Source organism: Sander vitreus, chromosome 17 (genome assembly GCF_031162955.1).
Source record: "Sander vitreus isolate 19-12246 chromosome 17, sanVit1, whole genome shotgun sequence".
In the NCBI taxonomy this organism is placed as follows: Eukaryota; Metazoa; Chordata; class Actinopteri; order Perciformes; family Percidae; genus Sander; species Sander vitreus.
Window position 1 is genome coordinate 24112179 of NC_135871.1, and position 21195 is coordinate 24133373.

Sequence of the window (21195 nt, forward strand, 5' to 3'; positions counted from 1 at the left end):
CCCAGCATCTAATCCCTCTGGATCAGGTCAGCCTGTTTGGTTCTCTTTTCATCCAGTTTCTGGTCCAATGATCCTAACCAGAGCCCAGGACCTGCTACCGAGCAGCTCCTCACGCCTACTCTGTGCTCAGGAAATGCATTTGACTACAGTCATTACATCTGTGCTTGTTTCAGATTGTCTATGCTGCTTTACAGTGGTTGAGCCATTCCTGCTTGTCTCTTATCTTTTTTTATTATTGTTTTGTTTTTGTTTTTTTGATATTTTAGTTACAAAGAAAACAAAACAAAAACCAATACAACACACACAAACACACAACACACGGACAGTACGTCAGAGGTTAGATAGAAAAAGGATAAATATATACACACATATATGCACATACACACACATGTACATACATACACACGCCTGTCTCTTTCTTACAGTGTCAACTATCTGGATTCCCTGTTGCAATGTTTTGCTTTCCTACTCATTTTTTTAATTTAAACTACCAACTATTTGACCATCAGTCCTCTACTCTACCAGGTGGGTTTCACTGTCAATGTCAGTCTGTTTGCTAGTCCAAGGTATCAAGTTCAGTTCAGTACAAAACAATACTATACTATCACTGCACATATAAGGTTATTGGCTCAGCAGCCTATTTACGACTGAGTTATCAGATTGGGATTGCTTCTGTGGCTTTTGCAGTCTTTGAATTGTTTTTTCACGACTAATGTAGGCTACTGTGAATCACAGCTGAGTTGACAATGCCACTCTCAATCACCAGTGAGGAGCTACGCTGCTATATGTATTTTCAGCATTACTACCTATTGGAGGTGGAGCTTAGTATTGTCAGGTTGTTCAGTTTAGTTATTCAAACCCTAAGTTTTATTATAGGCCTAGATACCTCAAGGTCTTTTACAAGGTCTAACCAGGGTTTGTCTGGATCAAGATTTTATTGGCACCTGTCAGCCAATCAGAAACAAGCATTTTTGAATGGACATTAAAATGGCAAGATTAAAAAAAATGCAATAAGCTTTATAACATTCAGCATGCATGCTTTCTATTATTGATGGGGAGAGAGATAAGACAAATCAGGCATCAATATTTATTTTCAATGGGGCATTGATATTAACCCAAAAGAGGGGGTAAAGCCAGTGAATAAGAGAGTGTGGTGGTGGTGGTGTGTGTGTGTGTGTGTGTGTGTGTGTGTGTGTGTGTGTGTGTGTGTGTGTGTGTGTGTGTGTGTGTGTGTTTGAGAGACAAGCAAGATATGTGAAAAGACACACAACAGTGAGAGCGACACGCACAGGAGAGAGATAGGGAAGGAGGAGGGTGCGCTGATCCTCAGTCTGTGTGTGACGGAACAGACGAAGTAGAGACCTGCACATACAGACATTCGCTTACACACACACACACACACTCTCTCTCTCTCTCTCTCTCTCTCTCTCTCTCTCTCTCTCTCTCTCTCTCTCTCTCTCTCTCTCTCTCTCTCTCTCTCTCGCGCGCTGCATGGAGCGAGAGGGGGGACTGGAAAGGAAGAATGAGGAAGAAGTCCGCCTTGCTGCGCGCCTCGTCCCAACAAATGCGGGTTTGCTGATGAAGCGTCGCGCCGGTTATCCGATCATACAGGTCCCGCTGCATGGAAACGAGGAGTAGGCAACAGCAGAAAACAACAGCAACAGATAAAAAACTGTCAGTGCATGGGAATCCGGACACCTCTCCCTTTCTTTTTTGCGTATCGGTCGGTGGATACGCCGCTTTGGCTGGCGTATAAGAGCACCCTACGTCTCCATTTCCATTCCCCACTACAGGCTTACCTCTACTAGCCTATCACTACTACCACTCCTCCTCTTACTCCTTGTACTGCTAGCTATAGTCCCGCTTTTACTACTGACTGTCTTCTCCGTATTGTGGACTCTCTCTGGATAAAAAGGTAGGGTATTCTGTAGTTTGGTACGTTTTCAGCGGGGAAATGATATTAATGATATTGATTGCTGGGGGTCTTTGCCTCTATTTCGCCGCATTGTCTGGTGAAAGCAAGTTTTTGCAGGGAGGGAGTTGGAGTGATTGGGATGCAAAAGGGGACAGCGTCGCCTCATGGAGCCCCGATTGGAGACTTGAAAGCACCATGCGTCGGAAGGGTTTGGATGCGATGTGGAGACATGTTTCCTCGCCTCATCCTCCCGCACCACGCTTCCCACACTGCGCTTCTCCACCTTTGTGATTCGGAGATTTATAGAGAAGGGACACAAATCCCAGGGTGTGGTGGAAGGTGTTAATTTGTTTTTCATTAAAATGAGCAACCGGTTTAGGATCCGGAGTCTTCTTCCCTTCACTTCGGGGGCTGTTTTTTTCTTCTGTTTGCCCTTTACCCCCACCCTCTTTCCCTGTTCTCGCATGTTTAAGTCCGACCGCCTGCCTCGCTTATTTCTAGAGGAATAATAATTACGGATGCAGGGCACGCACAGATATCCACGCTTGCACCCTTTTATAGGCTTTCAATGTGGAAGCTGGGTGGGAAACATGCGCAGTCTAGGCTAAATGTGCCCAAAGAGATAGTTATCCTCACAGAGGACGAATGATTCATTCGCTTAAAAGCGCATTGAGGGCCACATTTGCGCAATTCTGGACGTTCATCATCCTTTGCGCCAAATAGTGCAGAGCTGTTGGGGATGATGGAGTGCCTTTGCACATCAGTGCAGAGCAGGTTGGGGAGAAATCTGAGCCCTGAAGTTGAGTTTGAATGGGTTTAATTCAGTATTGTTTCTGAATTAGAACTGAATCAGTTGGATTTTCAGTCTTAAATCAGAGGACAAAGGGTTATTTTACCTTCTGCCTGCTGTGTTGCAAAAGGGAAATGAAAGTGTAGCAAATCTTCACACATCAGTTAACTGTTCCTATAAACCTGGCACATATAATATTAGAGGAGGCAGCAGACAGTGGCTTTCATTCTCCTGATCTGACACTACAAACGCTTCGTCTTGTGAGGAGTGCTTGGCACATCAGGCAGGTACCATCAAGGCTTTCCAGGCAATCTTTTTCCAGCTGACTTCAGTCGCCTTTATGGGCAGAACACAGAGGAACTACTCATCCACTGTGGATGGTATGAAATATTTATTTACGACAATGAAAAACTGAAACACAGCCAGAGGTCTTTACTGCCGTATTTACCATCCAGCAACGGTGCAGTTGGTTATTGCTGGAATATAACATATTGTGGTGATGCAGTGGTAAGGCACCATTTTAGGCATCCCAATAAAACAGGTTCAGATTAACATAAGTGATGTATTTTCCAATACAAACCAACCTTCTGTTCCATATGTGACGCAAGATTCAGGCCGTATCTCAGTGGGTCTGGGATCGATCAATGATTAGGCTTGGTTGAGGAGAGACTATACCACACACACACACACACACACACACACACACACACACACACACACACACACACACACACACACAGTGTAACAACTGCTGGGTCACAGGACACCACAGTGTGGTAGTATACAGTAGTTGTAGCAATATGCTACAAAAACTCCAATTACAGATTTATTTTTTAATTTTTTTACGTTTTCATCACATCAAGATTGTTGCAAGGCCTATATAGTTAAATTTAGCCTTTTTCTGCCTGGGTTGTTATGGGGTTATGTTAAAAGCTTTAGGTTTAATATAAGTACATTGTGATTGAAAAATATAATTTATTTTTGCAGAGTAAGACGGAACATTTCATAATATAAAGCTAAAACTTAACAAATATCCCCCCAAAAATGTGTTTTAAATGTAGGCTACCTATCCATAAATACTTGTATTTTTCAAGAACCCAACCAGTTTAAACAGATTTTATGTTTTCACACACCAGAAGGTTGTTCTGCTGCTTTCTAGGAAAGGGACCCTGTTCACTAGTTTACAGTAAACAGGGTTCTTTGGCAAGAACAGGTCAGGTAATGCTTCTGCTTATATAAAGTGAAGTGAAAAATTGGGACACAATGCAAAAGAGCTGCTGATGTTGCTGCGGATTAGCAACGTCCTTAAACTTCATGCAGCTTTTTTAATACAGTTTTAACCAGGGTTTTTTAATTATTACTTATTTTTTTTTCAAATACATTTTGTACCTGTTTTTCCATATTCAAAAGAAATACAGATAGGCTACATTCCTACAATTTGTTAAAGTAAAAACTGTAATGAGCCGTAAGTATAATGTATGTATAGTGAAGGCAGATATTGCTTTTGATACTGTGACCTTCATCATATATTTAAATGGCTAATAACCTAACAGGTAGGCACTAGTGTCAAACCCTGAGGAAAAGTTTATCTATTAGAAATCAATATGCAGATTTATTGGTTCTTTGCTAACTTACTATCCAGTTTAGGCCACTTGTAGTTATGCTGATTGGTTGATATGTCAATTGCAAGTCCTTAGGTTAATATGTGGCAGTGTACTGTGGCATTACAATGCGCGACAACAGTTGTCAGGTTCAGTACAGATGTATAACAGATAATATAACTTGCAATATATACATCTTTTACATTGTTAGCATGGATGTGTATTATTAGGAAGCAAACCACTTACCCTGTCAGATTGACACGATCAGCTCTGTTAAACGTATCACTCATATCACAGTAACGCAAATAAATCATTGTCATGTTAATCTCAGTAAAAGCATTGCAAACAAATCAGCCCGTCACAGGGAAGATTGGCAGCCTTTATTGGCCAGTACACTGTATTTGATGCTGCACACTATACTGGGATAAGATTTGGTGGCAGAAATGTAAGACCATTATAGCACAAAACCTGGAGGGCTCTGTTCTTATAGGTTCCTGTAACAAAGCAAAAGTTCAATCTGTAAGTGTCAAGTTTTTAAATCTTGATAAAAAGAGCCAGTGGTAACTTTGCCTCCATGATAGCAAGGAACCGTTTTTATAGGAAATATGGGGCTAATTCTGGAAACCAGCAGCAGTAGAGTAATATATTGTGGATGAGGCAGAGGCTACCAGTCAGTGGTTGTACAGAGTAGGCACAACCCCCAACAACTACAGCAATGTGCTAAAATATAGATGAATCCAAACAAGGTTACATGTGACGCATAGAGTTGTGTAGCACAGTGTGATGAAAAGCATGAATACAGACTAGTCAAGTCAAATTTACAGTATTTAGCATAAAATAAATAAATAAAATGCCTCAGAGTCATTCTCTCTTTAGACCCAAAATGCTGATGTTTGTTGTTTGCTGATAGATTTAAAAAAAGATGCAAGCTGTAAAGACAATTCGACATATCATTGTATACTTGATATGGCAAACATGTCAGCAACCATTTAGCTAGCATCATGTTGAAGAGAGTGCAACATTAGCATTCCTTTGGACTCATGTTTCTGTCCATCCAACAAATGTACAATATTCAGTCTTCTTGCTCTGTTTTGGTCTCCATCAATTCCGGATGGAAACAACTGGACCTTAAACTGCTAAATGCTCCACTTTGTTAGCTAGTCACTAACTTTTTCTGTCAGTAGTTTGGTGTATATAGTGGGTGTATCAGAACTTTTTATTTCGCTGAAAACCGCAGCTTCCTGTTGCTGAATACAGGGTTGATGACAGCAGTGAGAGTATACCAAAATGGTTAAGTTGCGGGTTATAAAGCCAAAACAATGAGATGAAAGACCCTAAAATGCTCTGTAGAGCTGAAGTAGTAATAATTATGTGTGGGTTTGTCATATTTCACATACTAATTTGACCCATTTTTGATTAGTGCAGCTTTAAGTGTAGCTATGTTGTCAAGATTTTTTATATATGTAAAAAAAAATGTTAGACCATGAGCAAGAAGGCAGGGAAAAACATGAAGTGTTTATGAGGCTGTGACAGTTTGCCAGTGGCATGTAACGTGCAATGCTGAAAAAAATTCCATTTATACTGATTATACCCATCCCTAGAAGGAGGATTTAAATGTTTGAGGATGATTGCTTGCCTCTGCCGAGTTATTGTCCCATGAATGAATGGAGCACTGGAGATAAGGGGAGTGATTTGTTTGACTTTAAAGTTTTTTAATGATTTTTCCCCCCCATTCCTGTTCGTTTCCCATATCGTATTCCCGCGTGTTCACGTCCCTTGTCACACCCCAGATAGACAGACATGCAGATAATGTCGATCGATAGACAGACAGTAAGAAATAGCCCTGTGTATTACAGTGCCAGTCTGATCATTTCCTCCACTCCAAGTGTAATAATATGACAAGGCATCTTGGCTCGAGGATTGGCGGCAAGGCAGATCCAGGCTAAACACAGACCATTAATCTTCAGTTGTTTGCAAGGGCTAGTGTGTGTGTGTGTGTGTGTGTGTGTGTGTGTGTGTGTGTACATATTCGGTCCTGCTTTCACACACACACATTTCAGTTGACTAACCCTTTTTATTTTATTAAGGGAAGGTGACCTTTCTCTTTCCTATCTTGTACTTCCTTTTTCTTTCCATCTGTCTGTCTCTTTCTCTCACTCTCTTTTTTTTTAATAGACGTCTCACTGTTTCCTATATTACCTCCCTCTCCTTCACTCTCTCTCTTTACATCCCTCAATCTCTTCTTTCTATTTACTTTTCCATGTTTCTTTGTCACTGTTTTACATTTGTTATCATCGCCTCTTGCCCAGAAGGAAATGCATCTCGGACAAGGTTGAGCGTTTCTTTGTATTCTCCTGCACAGATTTATTTTTGTTGGCCTGATCAATGGTCAGCATCTACCTGTCTAGTGACTGTAGTTTCCCTTCACGATTCAGTCTCTGATGAACATTAGTGGTTTATGCAGACGGTGGTCTTATGCACTCTCATCAGCTCCATCTTGGCCCCTTTGGGTGCTGCCTTCAGAGGCTCCAGAGGAATTACATTATTGGGACAGATAGGGAACAGCTTGCCTCACTGCAGCACATGGCTTTGGTTTTCCTAACTTTATGTATTGTGCTTTTGTTTTGCCTCTGGGGAGGAGGATTCAGTTGTCCTGTGTGTGTGTGTGTGTGTGTGTGTGTGTGTGTGTGTGTGTGTGTGTGTGTGTTTTCTGAAACTGGGTTGGCTTATCTAATGTTGTGTTCCTCCTGAAATAAAGCCAAGTTTTTGAGGTCATAACACTAGGGGAAATCATGGCGGGATATTCGGAAACCTGATAGTTCAATTACAAAATCCAAAATAGCAGCCACTGTTCAGCAACTAAGCCTCTTTAGTGTTAACAGTAGACATGTAAACATACACCCTTGAGTTTGGTGTTGATACCAGCCAGGGCATCAATATTTCCTTTACCAAATACCATAAATACTACGGCCAATAGAGGGCGGCGCCACTATAAACGTTAATATGAGTAAATCTTATTATTGCAAGAGCCAGGAGATTCAACTGCCTCCAGGTAGGAAAGGAGGAAGTCTTGGTGGATTGCTGGTTTTCACCAAAATACTCAGAAAATGCCCTTTTTCAAGGCACTGCAACCTCAATTTGTTTGTGTGAGGACTGTGGCAGCTCCCATGACATTGTCTTCTCAATTTATTCATTATTAATTCGCCCATTCATTTTTTTCCCTCCATTTATCCTGTTCAGGGTCACAGGCTCGTCAAAACGACGCAAATAAAATGAATCAACTTTGATTATCGTTTGATTGGAGAGTTGCAGAAAAAAGAAGGAGGATAATGAGCGATAAAGGCAAATGCTTCTCTGTGATGTGGTATAAAACATGGTCTTCTAGGCATCATTTCACCCCTTGACAGGGAGATGTTATACCTGCACGGTGCTCAGAGTTCAATATCTTGCACATTAAATAGTAATGTACAATTTTTACTGATTAAACAAACTACAGTCATGTGAACAAATTAGAACACCCATGCTAAAGTTGACTAAAAAGAGGAATAAAAAAAATCATCTTTTGGAAATTGATCTTAATGCCTTAATTAAAAAAATGAGGAAAAATCCAATCTTTAAGGACACCAATTTTCTTTGTGAATGAATAATGTATCGTAAATAAATAAATGTTCTTCCTTAAAATACAGGGGGCATAAGTAAGTACACCCCTATGTTAAATTCCCATAGAGGCAGGCATATCTTTATTTTTAAAGGCCAGTTATTTCATGGATCCAGGATACTATGCATCCTGATAAAGTTCCCTTGGCCTTTGGAATTAAAATAGCCCCCCATCATCACATACCTTCACCATACCTAGAGATTGGCATGGTTTTATTTCAGTTGGCCTAATAGCTGGTTTGATTTGCGTTGAGAGATGATTTTATGGAAAGTACCCCATGCCAATCTCTAGGTATTTAAAAAAAAGAAAGAAATCTGCCTGCCTTTTAATGTCTATATAAAGACAAACAGGTGTTGACGTCATGATTCAGGTGGGTTCAAAGCAAGGATGACAGAGGGGTTGTTGAGCCATCTTTACAATTTATCAGGTTATATTTTTACCCTGTTAGTGATATAATTGTATCTATTTTTCTAAATTTTCATTCATACATTTTTGTTTAACTTGTCCTGTACTTTAAATATTATATTTACTGCTCTAAAGTTTATGTTTTCCTAGATTTTTACGGTCTCCCTTGAGCATCCACTGGTGTAGAGAAGCAACGGAAAACACACTCTATGTATGGTGTGAAGAACTGCTGGCATAGAGAACATGCTCTTTAGCCATCAGCCTGTTAGAAACATAGCATCCTTAAGTGAAAACTACCAAATCCCAAACCCCACTGAATTATTGATCACTTGGAAAAGCAACACAAAGCCTTGTGTGGCCACACAAGACGGCCGTTGAAGGCAAAGAGCTTCTGGATCACATTAGCTGAGAGGAAAGTGTTTGGTTATGAGCGTACTGAATTGAAGTTTAATTAAGTAGATGTGTAATTTAGTTAGGAATTGATTTTCATAACATTTGAGCAAAAAGATCTTGCACCACAGCTGAGCCCACTTAGCACACACCTACACAGCAGTCAAACTGAACACTTGTCACACGTATTTGGACTTATGCATTACACAGTAACTGATTAATGCAGCAAGTAGCCGTCAACAAAATTAGGAGCGGTACACACATACTTTCTACAATATGTGTAATATATTGAATGGACATTCACACATTGACTACATCCCCTGTGAAACTGGATTATGTGTTGTTCACTTAGCTTAGTGTCAGGGCCCTACGGCTCCTGAGCCTCTGTAAGACAAAATGTGATTCATATTGTTCTGTGAATTACAGCTTTTCTATAATAAGTATTGTGGTAGGAGAAAAAAAACAGGAAAGTACTGATGTAACTATTGATGTCAGGTAAATTGTGCTGCGTCTGCATGTAAGAGTGAACAATTCATTATTGGGAAATGGATGTTGGCATGCAGGAATGTAGAAGAAGCTTGTTTGAGGAGAATTTCTAAGATGATCTTTGTTTTGGGTCTTGGTTCTTGTTATTGATCCCTGATTAAAATGATTACTACTTGTGTGTGTGCAGCAGTGCTTTCACTAAAAGGTCTACAGAGTGGTAAAAGTTTGTTCCTGGGTAGTCTCGCATTGCCAGACCCTCCTCCACAGTGCTGCGGAGGGAGGTCTGGCTAGTCCACACAACATGGGAATGGGAGAAAAACGTGCTCTGGTTAATTGGCATTTCTTTAAACCAATCACACTCGTCTTGGGCGGTGCTAAGTGCCGAGCGTAGCCACAGTGCCGCTGCAAAATAGCCTCGGGAATGAACTTTTTTTGGTGGAACATGTGTATGTTCAAAAGTTGTTTTAGTCATGCAGAAAACTCAGATTGGACAGATAGTCTAGTCTAGCCGGAGTTTAAAATTACAACACAAAGAACGTGGAAGGTGACAGACATCCGGCTGAAAATTAGGCCGGCACCTGAACAATCCCGGAAATGAAACCTTGTCGAAATGTACTAGTTCCTGGGTAACTGTCTAGTATACAAATGTGAGGGTGAGTGAAAAGGGGACCGTCATCCCCCTGTGTGTTAGCCAGATATATTTTACCTTTTCTGTGCTTTGAAAAGAGCTATATAAAATTTATTGTCATGATTATTATACAGCCTGAATGCATACACTTGCACACCTTCATACAAGGAGCAAAGAGTTTTAATTTCATAAAAATCTGAGTACTCTCTGGATGTGTCTAGTCTCATAACCATACAGATTCTGGACAGATGGATTATTCTCCCCATGGAAAATAACCCAATAATGTGCAATTACCTTATTATTTATGGTAACTGCACTGATTACGTGTTTGGCTACAGGGACACGTTTGGTTCATTGAAACAGATTTTTGGCTAATTATGTTTCCTCTACATTCAATTTAGCCTCTTTTTACATTTGTTTGAAAGTAATCACATGGAAACTGAATGACCGATTTGAAGTCTCAGTGTTGGGATTTTGTGGTCTCTCAGAAGGTGGCCTAGTTAAGCCAAGACATCTTCCTCACTGCATTTAAAATGCTGTTGAAATGGTGTATTTTGTAGATAACTAGGCAAACATGTTTTTTTAAATTTTTTTAGTGATACTGCCAGATTACATGGTGGATGTTTTGAGTTGAAGTTGAATATCAGAACAGTTTATCACAAACTTGACTATTTTGTAGCGATGTAATGATTAGTCGATTGACAAAAAGCTACAATATCAAAAAGATAAATTCATTTGCCACCTTGGTCAGTTATAAAACCCAGTAACAGGGTGTGGACACAATAACAGCAACACCACACACACACACACACACACACACACACACACACACACACACACACACACACATGCACAACAGATCTAAAATGAATGCTTGTGAGGCTTATAATGTTACATATCTCTCAAGACTCAAAAGTGCAAGGGATCGATACAAGTTTGTGCTCATTTTAGAGGGAATTGTATTGTATGGGTGTTCACAACTGGTGCATTATTTTTCCAGCAGCTTTTTGTTATCTTACCAGACACTTTTAAAATACAATTTGGAATACACAGTGATGGCTGTCTGGCTCCAAAGATTAAGCTAACCTAATTTACAAACCAGTGTTGACAGAAGTCAACCGGACTGTTATCAGAGAGATCCACTTCTGGTCGGGCGGCATGAGGAACAGCAGGGTATTATTGCTGCAGGAATGTGGCAGGGTGATTTCACGAGCTGCTTTTTGGAAATCTATATTTATTTATTTGAGCTTGGCAGCTAAGCAAACATCTTACCTGAAACCTGCTTTTATTTGTGTGGCATTTTGTTTTTAAGGTTCTTCATGCCTCAAAGTGACAAACCCCTTGTTCATAAGTCTGCAACAGTGACATTAGAGTGGGTTTATTCAGACAGATTCAGATTTGACCTTTCACCTCTTTAACATTTACTGAAAGTTAAACGAACATATAATCCAAAGTCTTTACCAACACAGCTTCCAAACAAAGTTGTTATATTTTTTTTTTCTTTTGCGACAACACAGAATCATGTCATCTGTTACATCTGAAAGTTGGTTACTTGCTGGAGAACTGTTTGTTTTTACTATCCATCATGAGATATTAAAATGATTTTATAAAGCCATATCTGCCATTAAACCTGCAACAGGTTAAACCCAAATGCCTGCAATATACTCTGGTTAAATATGTATGTCATCCTAACTCTTAGAAATTGTTGCAATGAAAATTCAAATTAAAGTACAGAATCAAAACCCCTTTATCCAAACATGTCACTGTTTTGAACAACATTAATTTGGTCCATGATGGTCTAATCTGAATTATTCTCCTCTCTTCTCTCTAAAGGTTCAACATCCTCATTAATCGTTACCTCACAGTACTGGTTTGGGCGTCAACATGGGTCGCTGGGATCACTCTTCCCTCCTGTCCCCTGCCCTAAGGCTAGCTGTCGTCACCGTTATTCTCCTCCTCGAGTTCCATCCTTCATTGGCTGGCGCTCCCCCTGAGCAGAGCTTGGGTGGCTCCGTTTCGGCGGTATCAACTAATAAAACTGAATGCAGCAAAGCTGAGGCATGCCAAAAGGGCGTGATCCTTCCTATTTGGGAGCCCCAAAACCCGTCATTCGGTGACAAAGTGGCCCGGGCAACAGTTTACTTTGTGGCCCTTATCTACATGTTCCTGGGTGTATCAATCATCGCAGACCGTTTCATGGCATCAATAGAGGTCATCACGTCACAGGAAAAGGAGATCACCATCAAGAAACCCAACGGGGAAACTACCACCACCACCGTTCGGATCTGGAACGAGACTGTCTCCAATCTCACCCTCATGGCTCTGGGCTCTTCGGCTCCTGAGATCCTGCTGTCCGTCATAGAAGTCATAGGTCATAAGTTCGAGGCTGGCACATTGGGCCCCTCCACCATAGTGGGCTCTGCAGCGTTCAACATGTTTGTCATCATTGGGCTTTGTGTGTACGTCGTGCCCGACGGCGAGACAAGGAAGGTCAAGCATCTCCGCGTCTTCTTTGTCACGGCCACCTGGAGTATCTTCGCCTATATTTGGCTCTACCTGATCCTGGCCGTGATCTCGCCTGGTGTTGTGCAGGTGTGGGAGGGGCTGCTTACGTTCTTCTTCTTCCCCATCTGTGTGTTGTTTGCCTGGGTGGCCGACCGCCGTCTGCTGTTCTACAAGTACGTGTACAAGCGCTACCGCACTGGCAAGCAGCGTGGGATGATCATCGAGACCGAGGGAGACCGTCCACTTCCTTCCAAGGTATGCTCTGAGGAATTACCACTTCTACTTCTACTGCCACTGCTACAATTAACACTAATAATTTGTATTATTATGACCCCCCCATTACTGCTACAGCAGAGCTTCCCGCAGCTGCTGGAATGGTAATAGGATTCATTTTCACAACGCATTATTAAAAGCTTACCACAACACTGATAAACTATCTTTAACGCATTCCAGTTTAGTATTATTTTTTTGGTTTGGCTATCGTTAATAACATTGTATTCACCAAGTCAATGGCTGAGATCTAGGAATGCAGTATCATCACTAAAATAAGGTTCATGCATACTTGTGCATGTACAATTTTTCTGGGAAATGATTATTATCTCCATTACAGGTTTGTTAACATTTGGTTTCACTTCCAAAGAAAGTGGTTAAGATAATGCAACTGAACTGATTTCTTGTTTACAACTTGCCTAAAAAACTGACTGATCATTTTGTTTATTGCTCAGACTTTGTTTTATTGATTTTACCATGTTCCCAGATCTCACCAATCACTTTGGGTAGTTTATTACAAACAACGTTATAATAAATCTGAATGTACCTTTTAATATTCATTCAAAGCAAAAGACCAACTGAAATGATATACTCTTGACATACCTTTTTACGCTTTCATACCTGAAAAAACATCACTTAAAACATACGCTACTAGTGTCATCATCCTTATTACTACCGATCATTAGATGTTTGATTTTTACTACTACTTCTGGTCCCAATATCATTTCTAGTACTCATTCATTTCAATTAGGCTGAATCTAACATGCTAAAGTATTTAGATTTTTTAACTTGAAAAGTAGGGATATCCTTTGAACAGTAAATATTTTGTCGACACGAAAAATCCTACCCTTTCTTATCCCCCACCAGAAATCACTTTATGATGGTAATGGTAATGGTGATGGTGATGATGGTGATAACACATTAGAAAGCCAGTAGTTTTTTCTGTAATCCTGCTGACAGGCAGAACAAACCAAACCAAAAACATAAGCTCCTTGGCAAAGAGGAATACAACTCCCTTCATTAATGTCTTTTTAAATAACAGTGATGCTGGGAGCTCTCTTTCCCAAAGGCATATCAGTTAGAGAACAGCCGACCAGTAGAAATTAATTAAGCTGTCCTCATCCAAACATGCGGTGGAAAAAACAAAGGAGCAGATAAGGCACTCTGTGTAGGCGGAATTGAGTTCATGAGTAACGTGTATCTGAAACAATTATCTGTATTACTGAATGGAATTCTGCCAAGGTAAACTCATGCCATAAAGCATATTACTGCAAACACACACACACACACACACACACACACACACACACACACACACACACACACACACACACACACACACACAGATACCTAAGTATTGCCATTTTTTAATTTCCTGTTTTGATTACCATCTGATGCTTTGTGTTATGTCCTACTGTATGCAGTGTATTGCAAATTTCTAATTACATTTTGGTGTAGGGTATATTTATTTACCACTCAGTTAATTTAGAGTCACTCAGTGTCTTTTCTTCTATTTCCCTCATTTTTTTGTGTTCCATTAGTACATGAAGAGCACTTTCATCTCAACTTCTGGCCAAAAGAAATCACTGAATCAAAACCAAGTGTCCCTGAGGGGAAATCCTAATAATTCACAAGTTTTAAATTGCCATTGTGCTTAAAGAGCTAAAAGACATTTCATCAATACAACTGTACTCAAAGAAAGCAGTCTTTCAATGAATAACAAGCAAGCTACTCTGAGAGAAACAAATGGCATATTGTTAACGTGTCTAATGAAAGCTGATGCTACAATCTGCTTGTCACACATACATGTCTTTAACAAAACAAAGGAATGCACCTGTAAATATGATATGACTTACACCGAAACCACAGAAACTATATATTTTTACCTTCTTTGCATGGTTGCAAAGAACATTCTTGGTACACACCCATTTCTCAATAAACCTCCATGATAGCACCATACATGGTTTTGCCTTGCAATTTGACATACTGCTCCAAAGCCTCAAATCAATGTTACTGATTAAATTGCTTTATTTCCCGTCATAAGGTTGACATTGAGATGGATGGGAAGATGCTGAACTCTCATGGTGTTGACTTCCTGGATGGTACGCTGGGTTTGGAAATAGATGAGAAGGATCTGGATGAGGAGGAGACCCGGAGGGACATGGCTAAGATCCTGAAGGAGCTCAAGCAGAAACACCCTGACAAGGAGGTGAGTAACAATGTCAAAAGGATCTCACATTAGAGAGCAGAAAAACATTCTGTCCGTGCTGCTCCTGTCGGGGTTGTTTTCCTCAGTGTTGTTTTTTTTATCACAGATTTATCGAAATTGCAAGATGGACTAGTGCAATATCCAAATCGCAGGGGGGCGCAACTGTTTGTTAAAGGCAAAATATGTGTCAAACCATTCTGAATTAAGTATTATGGTGCTGCAGAGACAGAGGCAAGAAAAAATCTTTGTTTTGTACAGATCCTCGCAAAAATCACACTGGAATCATTTTAATTTCTTTCAATTTCTTTAAAATTGAAAATGAGAAGAGATGATATAAAAATAATCATTCCCTCCAATATCGTATGTCATATCGCAATTGCAAAATCAGTCAAACTAATCACAATTAGGTATTTTCCTCATATTGTGCAGCCCTAGTATTTGCTTCAATTATCACAGTGATTCTGGTGATGAATGCAACTAGGTCTCATCACAACCTCTTAAATTGATTTGATAATGATACATCCAAAAAAGGAAAATTGCTAAGGAATACTCCAGTTTTGACATTGGCAATGTGTATTCTTTCTGCCTTTCTGTTGGTCTGGCTGCCTGTCCCTAGGCATGATAAACATATAGATAAACACATAGAAACATATAGAAAATAGGTATTAGTGTCATTAGTGCAGTCTTATTTTTTAATTTTTTTAACATAGTGATAGAGTCTTATAGTGCCTACTTGTATCATATACAGTACAGACTGTAAGATATCACATCTGTGTGTACAGGATGGAAGAGGTGTAATGGAAAGTATAGTATGTGTCCTCTATCAGCTACAGTACTGCATGGATTAGGAATTATGGAGATCCTTGATTTAGCAGATTCAAGAAAATTCCTCAATGTGATTATTTAAAACATCTAAACCTGAACTGATAAATAAAAGTAACATGGGACTAGAATCTAGTATGCTCGGCATTAAAATAAAAATTCTTCTCCTATTCCCTCCTTCCCTCCTCCCCTCCCCCCATTGTGTCTATCTTTGCAGACCTTTGCATTTGAAAAACAACAACAAAATGTTGTCAAATGTGGTGTGATGAGGTTCATCTTTATTTAGTGCTTCTCTTATTGTCTGGACAAGGCTTAACGCTAAAAAAGCATAATGGAAGCTGAAAGCATCAAAACAAGCTGCTGAAATGACAATTATTACATGCATGAGAGCCTGCTAAATAGGTTTTTACGCCTGTGCCCTCATCTCTAAATGGATTAACTATGAGGCTGATTAACCTCTTGTCAAAAACAAGTATTTGCCTCACAGTCATATTTTGACATCAAGTGCTTTCCACCAAGCAGTCCGGTTCAGTTCAGTTCGTTGCACAGTACAACAGTTATTTTTGCATTTCCATTGTCAAAAGTTGTGAATGGTACCAATAGAACCGTTCCATTCCGTACCGTTTTTTCGTTACCCCTTTGTTAGCACAGACCACCTAGCACACTGGTTCGATACTGTACTGTACTATATCAAAACAGAGACTAAACTCTGGACTGTAACCATGTTTAGCATCTTTAACATCACCAACTTTAGTTCAACCCATAAAGGCTTTTAATTAGCTCAGATGTTTCTCCAACCAAGAGAAAAGTAATTCACCTGATCTCCTCCAGTAATTTACTGATAGGAGAGGAATACTAGTGGGGTGAGGAAGGCATGGAAAGGAGAAATAGTGACAAAACCATGGGATCGACCTTAGAATTCTGTGCATTTTTCAGGGATATCTAAGCAGGATGGATGGTTGCTGTCATGGGAGCTTGACTTCTCTACTTATGACATTACCAAGCTGTTCATGTACCTCTTGGCACATCGTTTATAGCTGTGTAAGGCTTCACGGAAAGTTTGATAATCTGATGGATATTCCTGAGTGTAGCATTTTCCTTAGTGTAACTAAAATCACAGACACTGTTGATGGAAATTATCTGACATAACAGTATGACTGATTTTAATGTTGGATTCACCCACTCGACACACCATTAAATCTTGTTAGATGAAACTCTGTGAATTAGCCAGACAAGGTCAATGTTAAACAAGTTGTCAGAGAAGCCATTCTTTCCCTCAATAGAAGATACTACACCTGCCATCTGGGGTCTAGGTTTCTGGTGGATTTTAGGTGTAGCAACATTTTAAAACAACTGCCATGTCCACTGATCATGCTTGTGTGCTTACATGTTTTATCTTTTATCTTACTAGGTGGAACAACTCATTGAGCTGGCCAACTACCAAGTCCTGAGCCAGCAGCAGAAGAGCCGCGCTTTTTATCGATGCCAGGCCACCCGGCTGATGACAGGTGCTGGCAACATCCTGAAGAAACATGCCGCCGATCAGGCACGAAAGGCCGTCAGCATGCAGGAAGTTCGCGCTGATGCTGGTGATAACGACCCCATCTCTAAGATCTTTTTTGAGCCCTGTTCTTACCAGTGCCTTGAGAACTGCGGCACAGTGGCGGTGAACGTGATGCGACGTGGTGGCGATTTGGGCAAAACCATTTCTGTGGACTACAGAACAGAAGACGGCACCGCCAATGCTGGCTCGGACTACGAGTTCACAGAGGGCGTGGTGATCTTCAAGGCTGGTGAGACAATGAAGGAGATCCGTGTGGGTATCATTGACGATGACATCTTTGAAGAGGATGAAAACTTCCTGATTCACCTTTCCAATGTCAAGGTGTTGACATCAGAAGGCGAGGAGCCCGAGGAAGGCGAGTCAGCTAATCATGTGGACTCAATAGCGTGTCTTGGCCTACCCGCCACAGCGACTGTTACCATCTTTGATGACGACCACGCCGGCATCTTTACGTTTGAGGAGCCTGTATTCCATGTGAGCGAGAGTGTTGGCACCATGGAGGTGAAGGTGCTGAGAACGTCGGGGGCTCGTGGCGTGGTCATGTTGCCATTCAAGACAGTGGAGGGAACAGCACGAGGTGGCGGAGAGGACTTCGAAGATGTTCACGGCATCCTGGAATTTCAGAACGATGAGATCTTGTGAGTAACTTTGATCAATCCACCTTTAAATTTGAATAGTGAATGTTAATTTTATTCATGCATGATATTTATCAGCTTCACTGTCATTATCTGTTTTCCTTGATTATTTCCCACGCTCTGTATCAGTGTGATGTTGCAAATGTTACTGCTGATTATGTGTGAAAGTGAGGGTGTGAGTGTGATGTGGTGGTCATGATGAGCGGCGAGGACAACTGCTCATTGGGGACAAAATCAACAATTCCCCACCCCTTTTTAACTTCTCTCTACTTTGACTCGTTCACTCTCTTCTTTTATCTTCATCAGTCTGTTAATTCATCTTTGCTTTGGAATATGTGTTGCTGCCGTTTTAGTCCTCTGTGGGTTTTTATTGATTTCTACACACTGTACTGCTGTATAGTCAGCACAGTAGGGTTAGCTTGTAAATTGAGGAGCTAAGAAGTTGGGAAACTGGGTTATTTGTTGGAAAGTTGATGGTTTGAATGTTAAGTAAATGGAATGTCAGGACATGGAAATTGAATAAGAAGTGTTGAAGTTTCCATCAGCAAGGCACTTAAGGGAAACCCTACATGAGCTGGTTGCCGGATCAGTACATGAATTAAACAAGTAGCAGGGAATCAGGGCAATGCTTAGAAGGAGCATCTATCTAGTCAACTTAATTGGATACACAAAGGCTTTTAAAAAAATGTCAGTTGCCCTTTTAGGTGGCTTTGTACTCTGTGAGAACATCCCAGAGCAACCACTCAGGCACTCATACAGCCAGCTAGCAGCTTATTTTGTTGTTTTGTTCTGTGTGAAAAGAAATTGAGACTCCATTTAAAGATCCCTGCTGTGATGAAATGCCATAGCCACAGTTCAAAGCTCTTCTTAGCCAGACACAGAGACCTTATTATATGCTGGTGACTCACGGTGAGGTCCATGATTGCTATTTGACCATGTTTTAGGAGGTGGTGATTTTGCTCACAGCCAGCGACTTTGGCCTGAGACAAAACCTAATTTCAAAGTGTGTGTGTGTGTGTGTGTGTGTGTGTGTGTGTGTGTGTGTGTGTGTGTGTGTGTGTGTGTGTGTGTGTGTGTGTGTGTGTGTGTGTGTGTGTGTGTGTGTGTGTGTGTGTGTGACTTTTCTGGACAGTAGCTGGTAGTATGAGACTCAAATGTTGACTCATTAGTTGACTCAATACTGATGTAGTAATTAGAATGCGTTCTTGTATGTTAAAATGTTTTAACTGTGTTAATGGTAAATCTAAGCTTGTTTACATCAAGCTCACAGTGTCATGAATGTTACACACAGACTGTTATTGCATTTCTATATGGATCAGCGCACATTTACTTTCTTATACAGTAGGTTCATGTTGTCAATATATTGCTGTGGTTCATAGCAATGCACACATTTAACACGTATACTTAAGACACGTATACTCTCCATATGGCGACGTTCTCACAATGAGAGGTGAAGTTGCTTTTTTTCACAAAACACTCAACTGGTGCCAAATGATTGTTTTCTATTACTCTTTCTCTTAAACAGCAGGGTGGGCGTGTTCACAATGTCACCACAAATTACTGTTTGCAGTAAAGCCTTCTCGTGGTGGCCTAGTCCTGTTGGGCTTGTAACTTTAGCAAGAGTACAATAAACTTCACAGCTTCCAGCAGTTGGCCTTCTTTATTGTTTGGGCCACTTGCTAGTTTATGGGAGTTGTCAGCAGGCTTGAAGAAAACCTTGAACCAATTGGACCAATTTATTATCACAGAAGATTGGCTAAATGAATATCTTTGGAAAAGACGTTTCTGTGTCTTCTTGGAAAGCTTGAGGTTGGGAACTCATGCTGCTGTGGACCTGTAAAGCTGATTAAGATATTGGATGTGGGACTATATAAATAAATGGGACTTCACTAGGTTTAGATATGCAGTGGGGAGGAAATAGAGAGCTTTGTCTGTTTTTAGCTGGCAGGCATCAGTTGTTAGTTGCAGAAGTTTGCCTTGGAAACCAAAAGTTAGCTTACAGTGCTTGTTTGGAAATGTCCTGATTGTGTGTGAGGAAGGAGGTTTGTAATGTGTAAAGAGTGTGCTTTCATGATGGATGAATGGCAAAGATGCTCTCTTAGTAACAGTAGTCTAGAACTTTCTCTATCTGTCTCCCTTTCTTCTGTTTTTGGTCAGATTTGAAGCAGATGTCTGCAAGGCTGGCTTTTCAGCCTGTGGCATAGTTTCCATAGCTTACAGCTCTTACAGCCAGGACTAAGTGGGTTTTAATAACACTTTGTCCAAATCAAATGATGATGACTGTCCTTCCTGCTATCGTGGTTACTGTGTGTGTATTCTCTTGTGTACATGTCGTTGTTTCCTAGCAGAAAGACCCAGAGGTGAAGCAGAAACTAGTGCCTAAAGTGGAAAGCATTTTGACCACATCTACATGTAGAGATGTACCAAAATCTAGTAGTTGGTACCGATACCACCAAAAGTACACAATACTCAATGCCAAAGTCAATTCCACGGTGTGTAAAAAAAGAAACAAAAAAAGAATAATACCTATACATTAATTCAATTTATTTAAACATTTGAACATTATAAAAAAACATAAATAGTGGCAACAACAGTGTCAGTTTAGTTTTTTTAGTTTGTTACTGTTTTGGTGTGGAGTGGAGTTGTTTGAGTAGAGGGGGCAAGGAGAGCGTGATTTACATGTAATCTGGAGTTTTTCACATAGAACCGTGCTGGTTAAAGTGAACTTAACTGATGTTATAAAGGTCCCCAAAAAACATTTGGTTTTGGGAGCTCTAAGTGAAGTCGTAAAAGCCATTGCTGTAGATGTAATGTTATGGTAAAGCCGTGCATGGAGATGAGGCGCTCTGATTTTCTGTGCTGGTTGGCGTTCATCTTCTTCTCCAGCTTTTAGCGGAGAAGAACTAGAACACTTGTAGGCATATATTGCCTCGGTCAGGTCCGGAAGAATTGCATTCCCCAGTACCTACGGTACTGTAGAAAAACCTCACCGTCACTTTTTCAAAAGTTTGGTACCGCCTTGGTACCGAAGTACCGGTTCTCGTCACATCCCTAAGGTAGAGGTCATTTTGTAACCAGAAAATCACAAGTTTCATTACAGCACAGTGTCCCTCAACCATTTAATCTCGAACTTCCCCTCTAAATCATCTCTGGTAAATGTTTGATATGATCTTTAATGGTTCAAAATGGTTGCCATTACATGAAGTAGCCTAATGATATAAAAGGACTATGGTGGTATTTTGTTAACCTGTTTTAGCCCATTACAAATACTGTAACATTACTGCTGACCATTTTCTAAAGCTAAAGTTAGTTGGTGG

At 40.4% G+C, this 21195-nt stretch overlaps 1 protein-coding gene across 2 annotated transcripts in view; it reads left to right on the plus strand.

The window, feature by feature from the left end:
* Positions 1-1364: 1364 nt before the first annotated feature.
* The window catches only part of slc8a1b (solute carrier family 8 member 1b), a 152100-nt gene continuing 132269 nt past the window's right edge, over positions 1365-21195 (plus strand). Inside the window, exons 1-4 of one of the 2 annotated variants that reach the window (XM_078273599.1) lie at positions 1365-1915; positions 11707-12633; positions 14693-14857; positions 17091-17881. In XM_078273599.1, the coding sequence (XP_078129725.1) occupies positions 11758-12633; positions 14693-14857; positions 17091-17881 (1832 nt within the window). In that variant the 5' untranslated portion in view covers positions 1365-1915; positions 11707-11757. The remainder of the gene's footprint in view (positions 1916-11706; positions 12634-14692; positions 14858-17090; positions 17882-21195) is intronic. The other variant, XM_078273598.1, reaches the window with a different exon arrangement.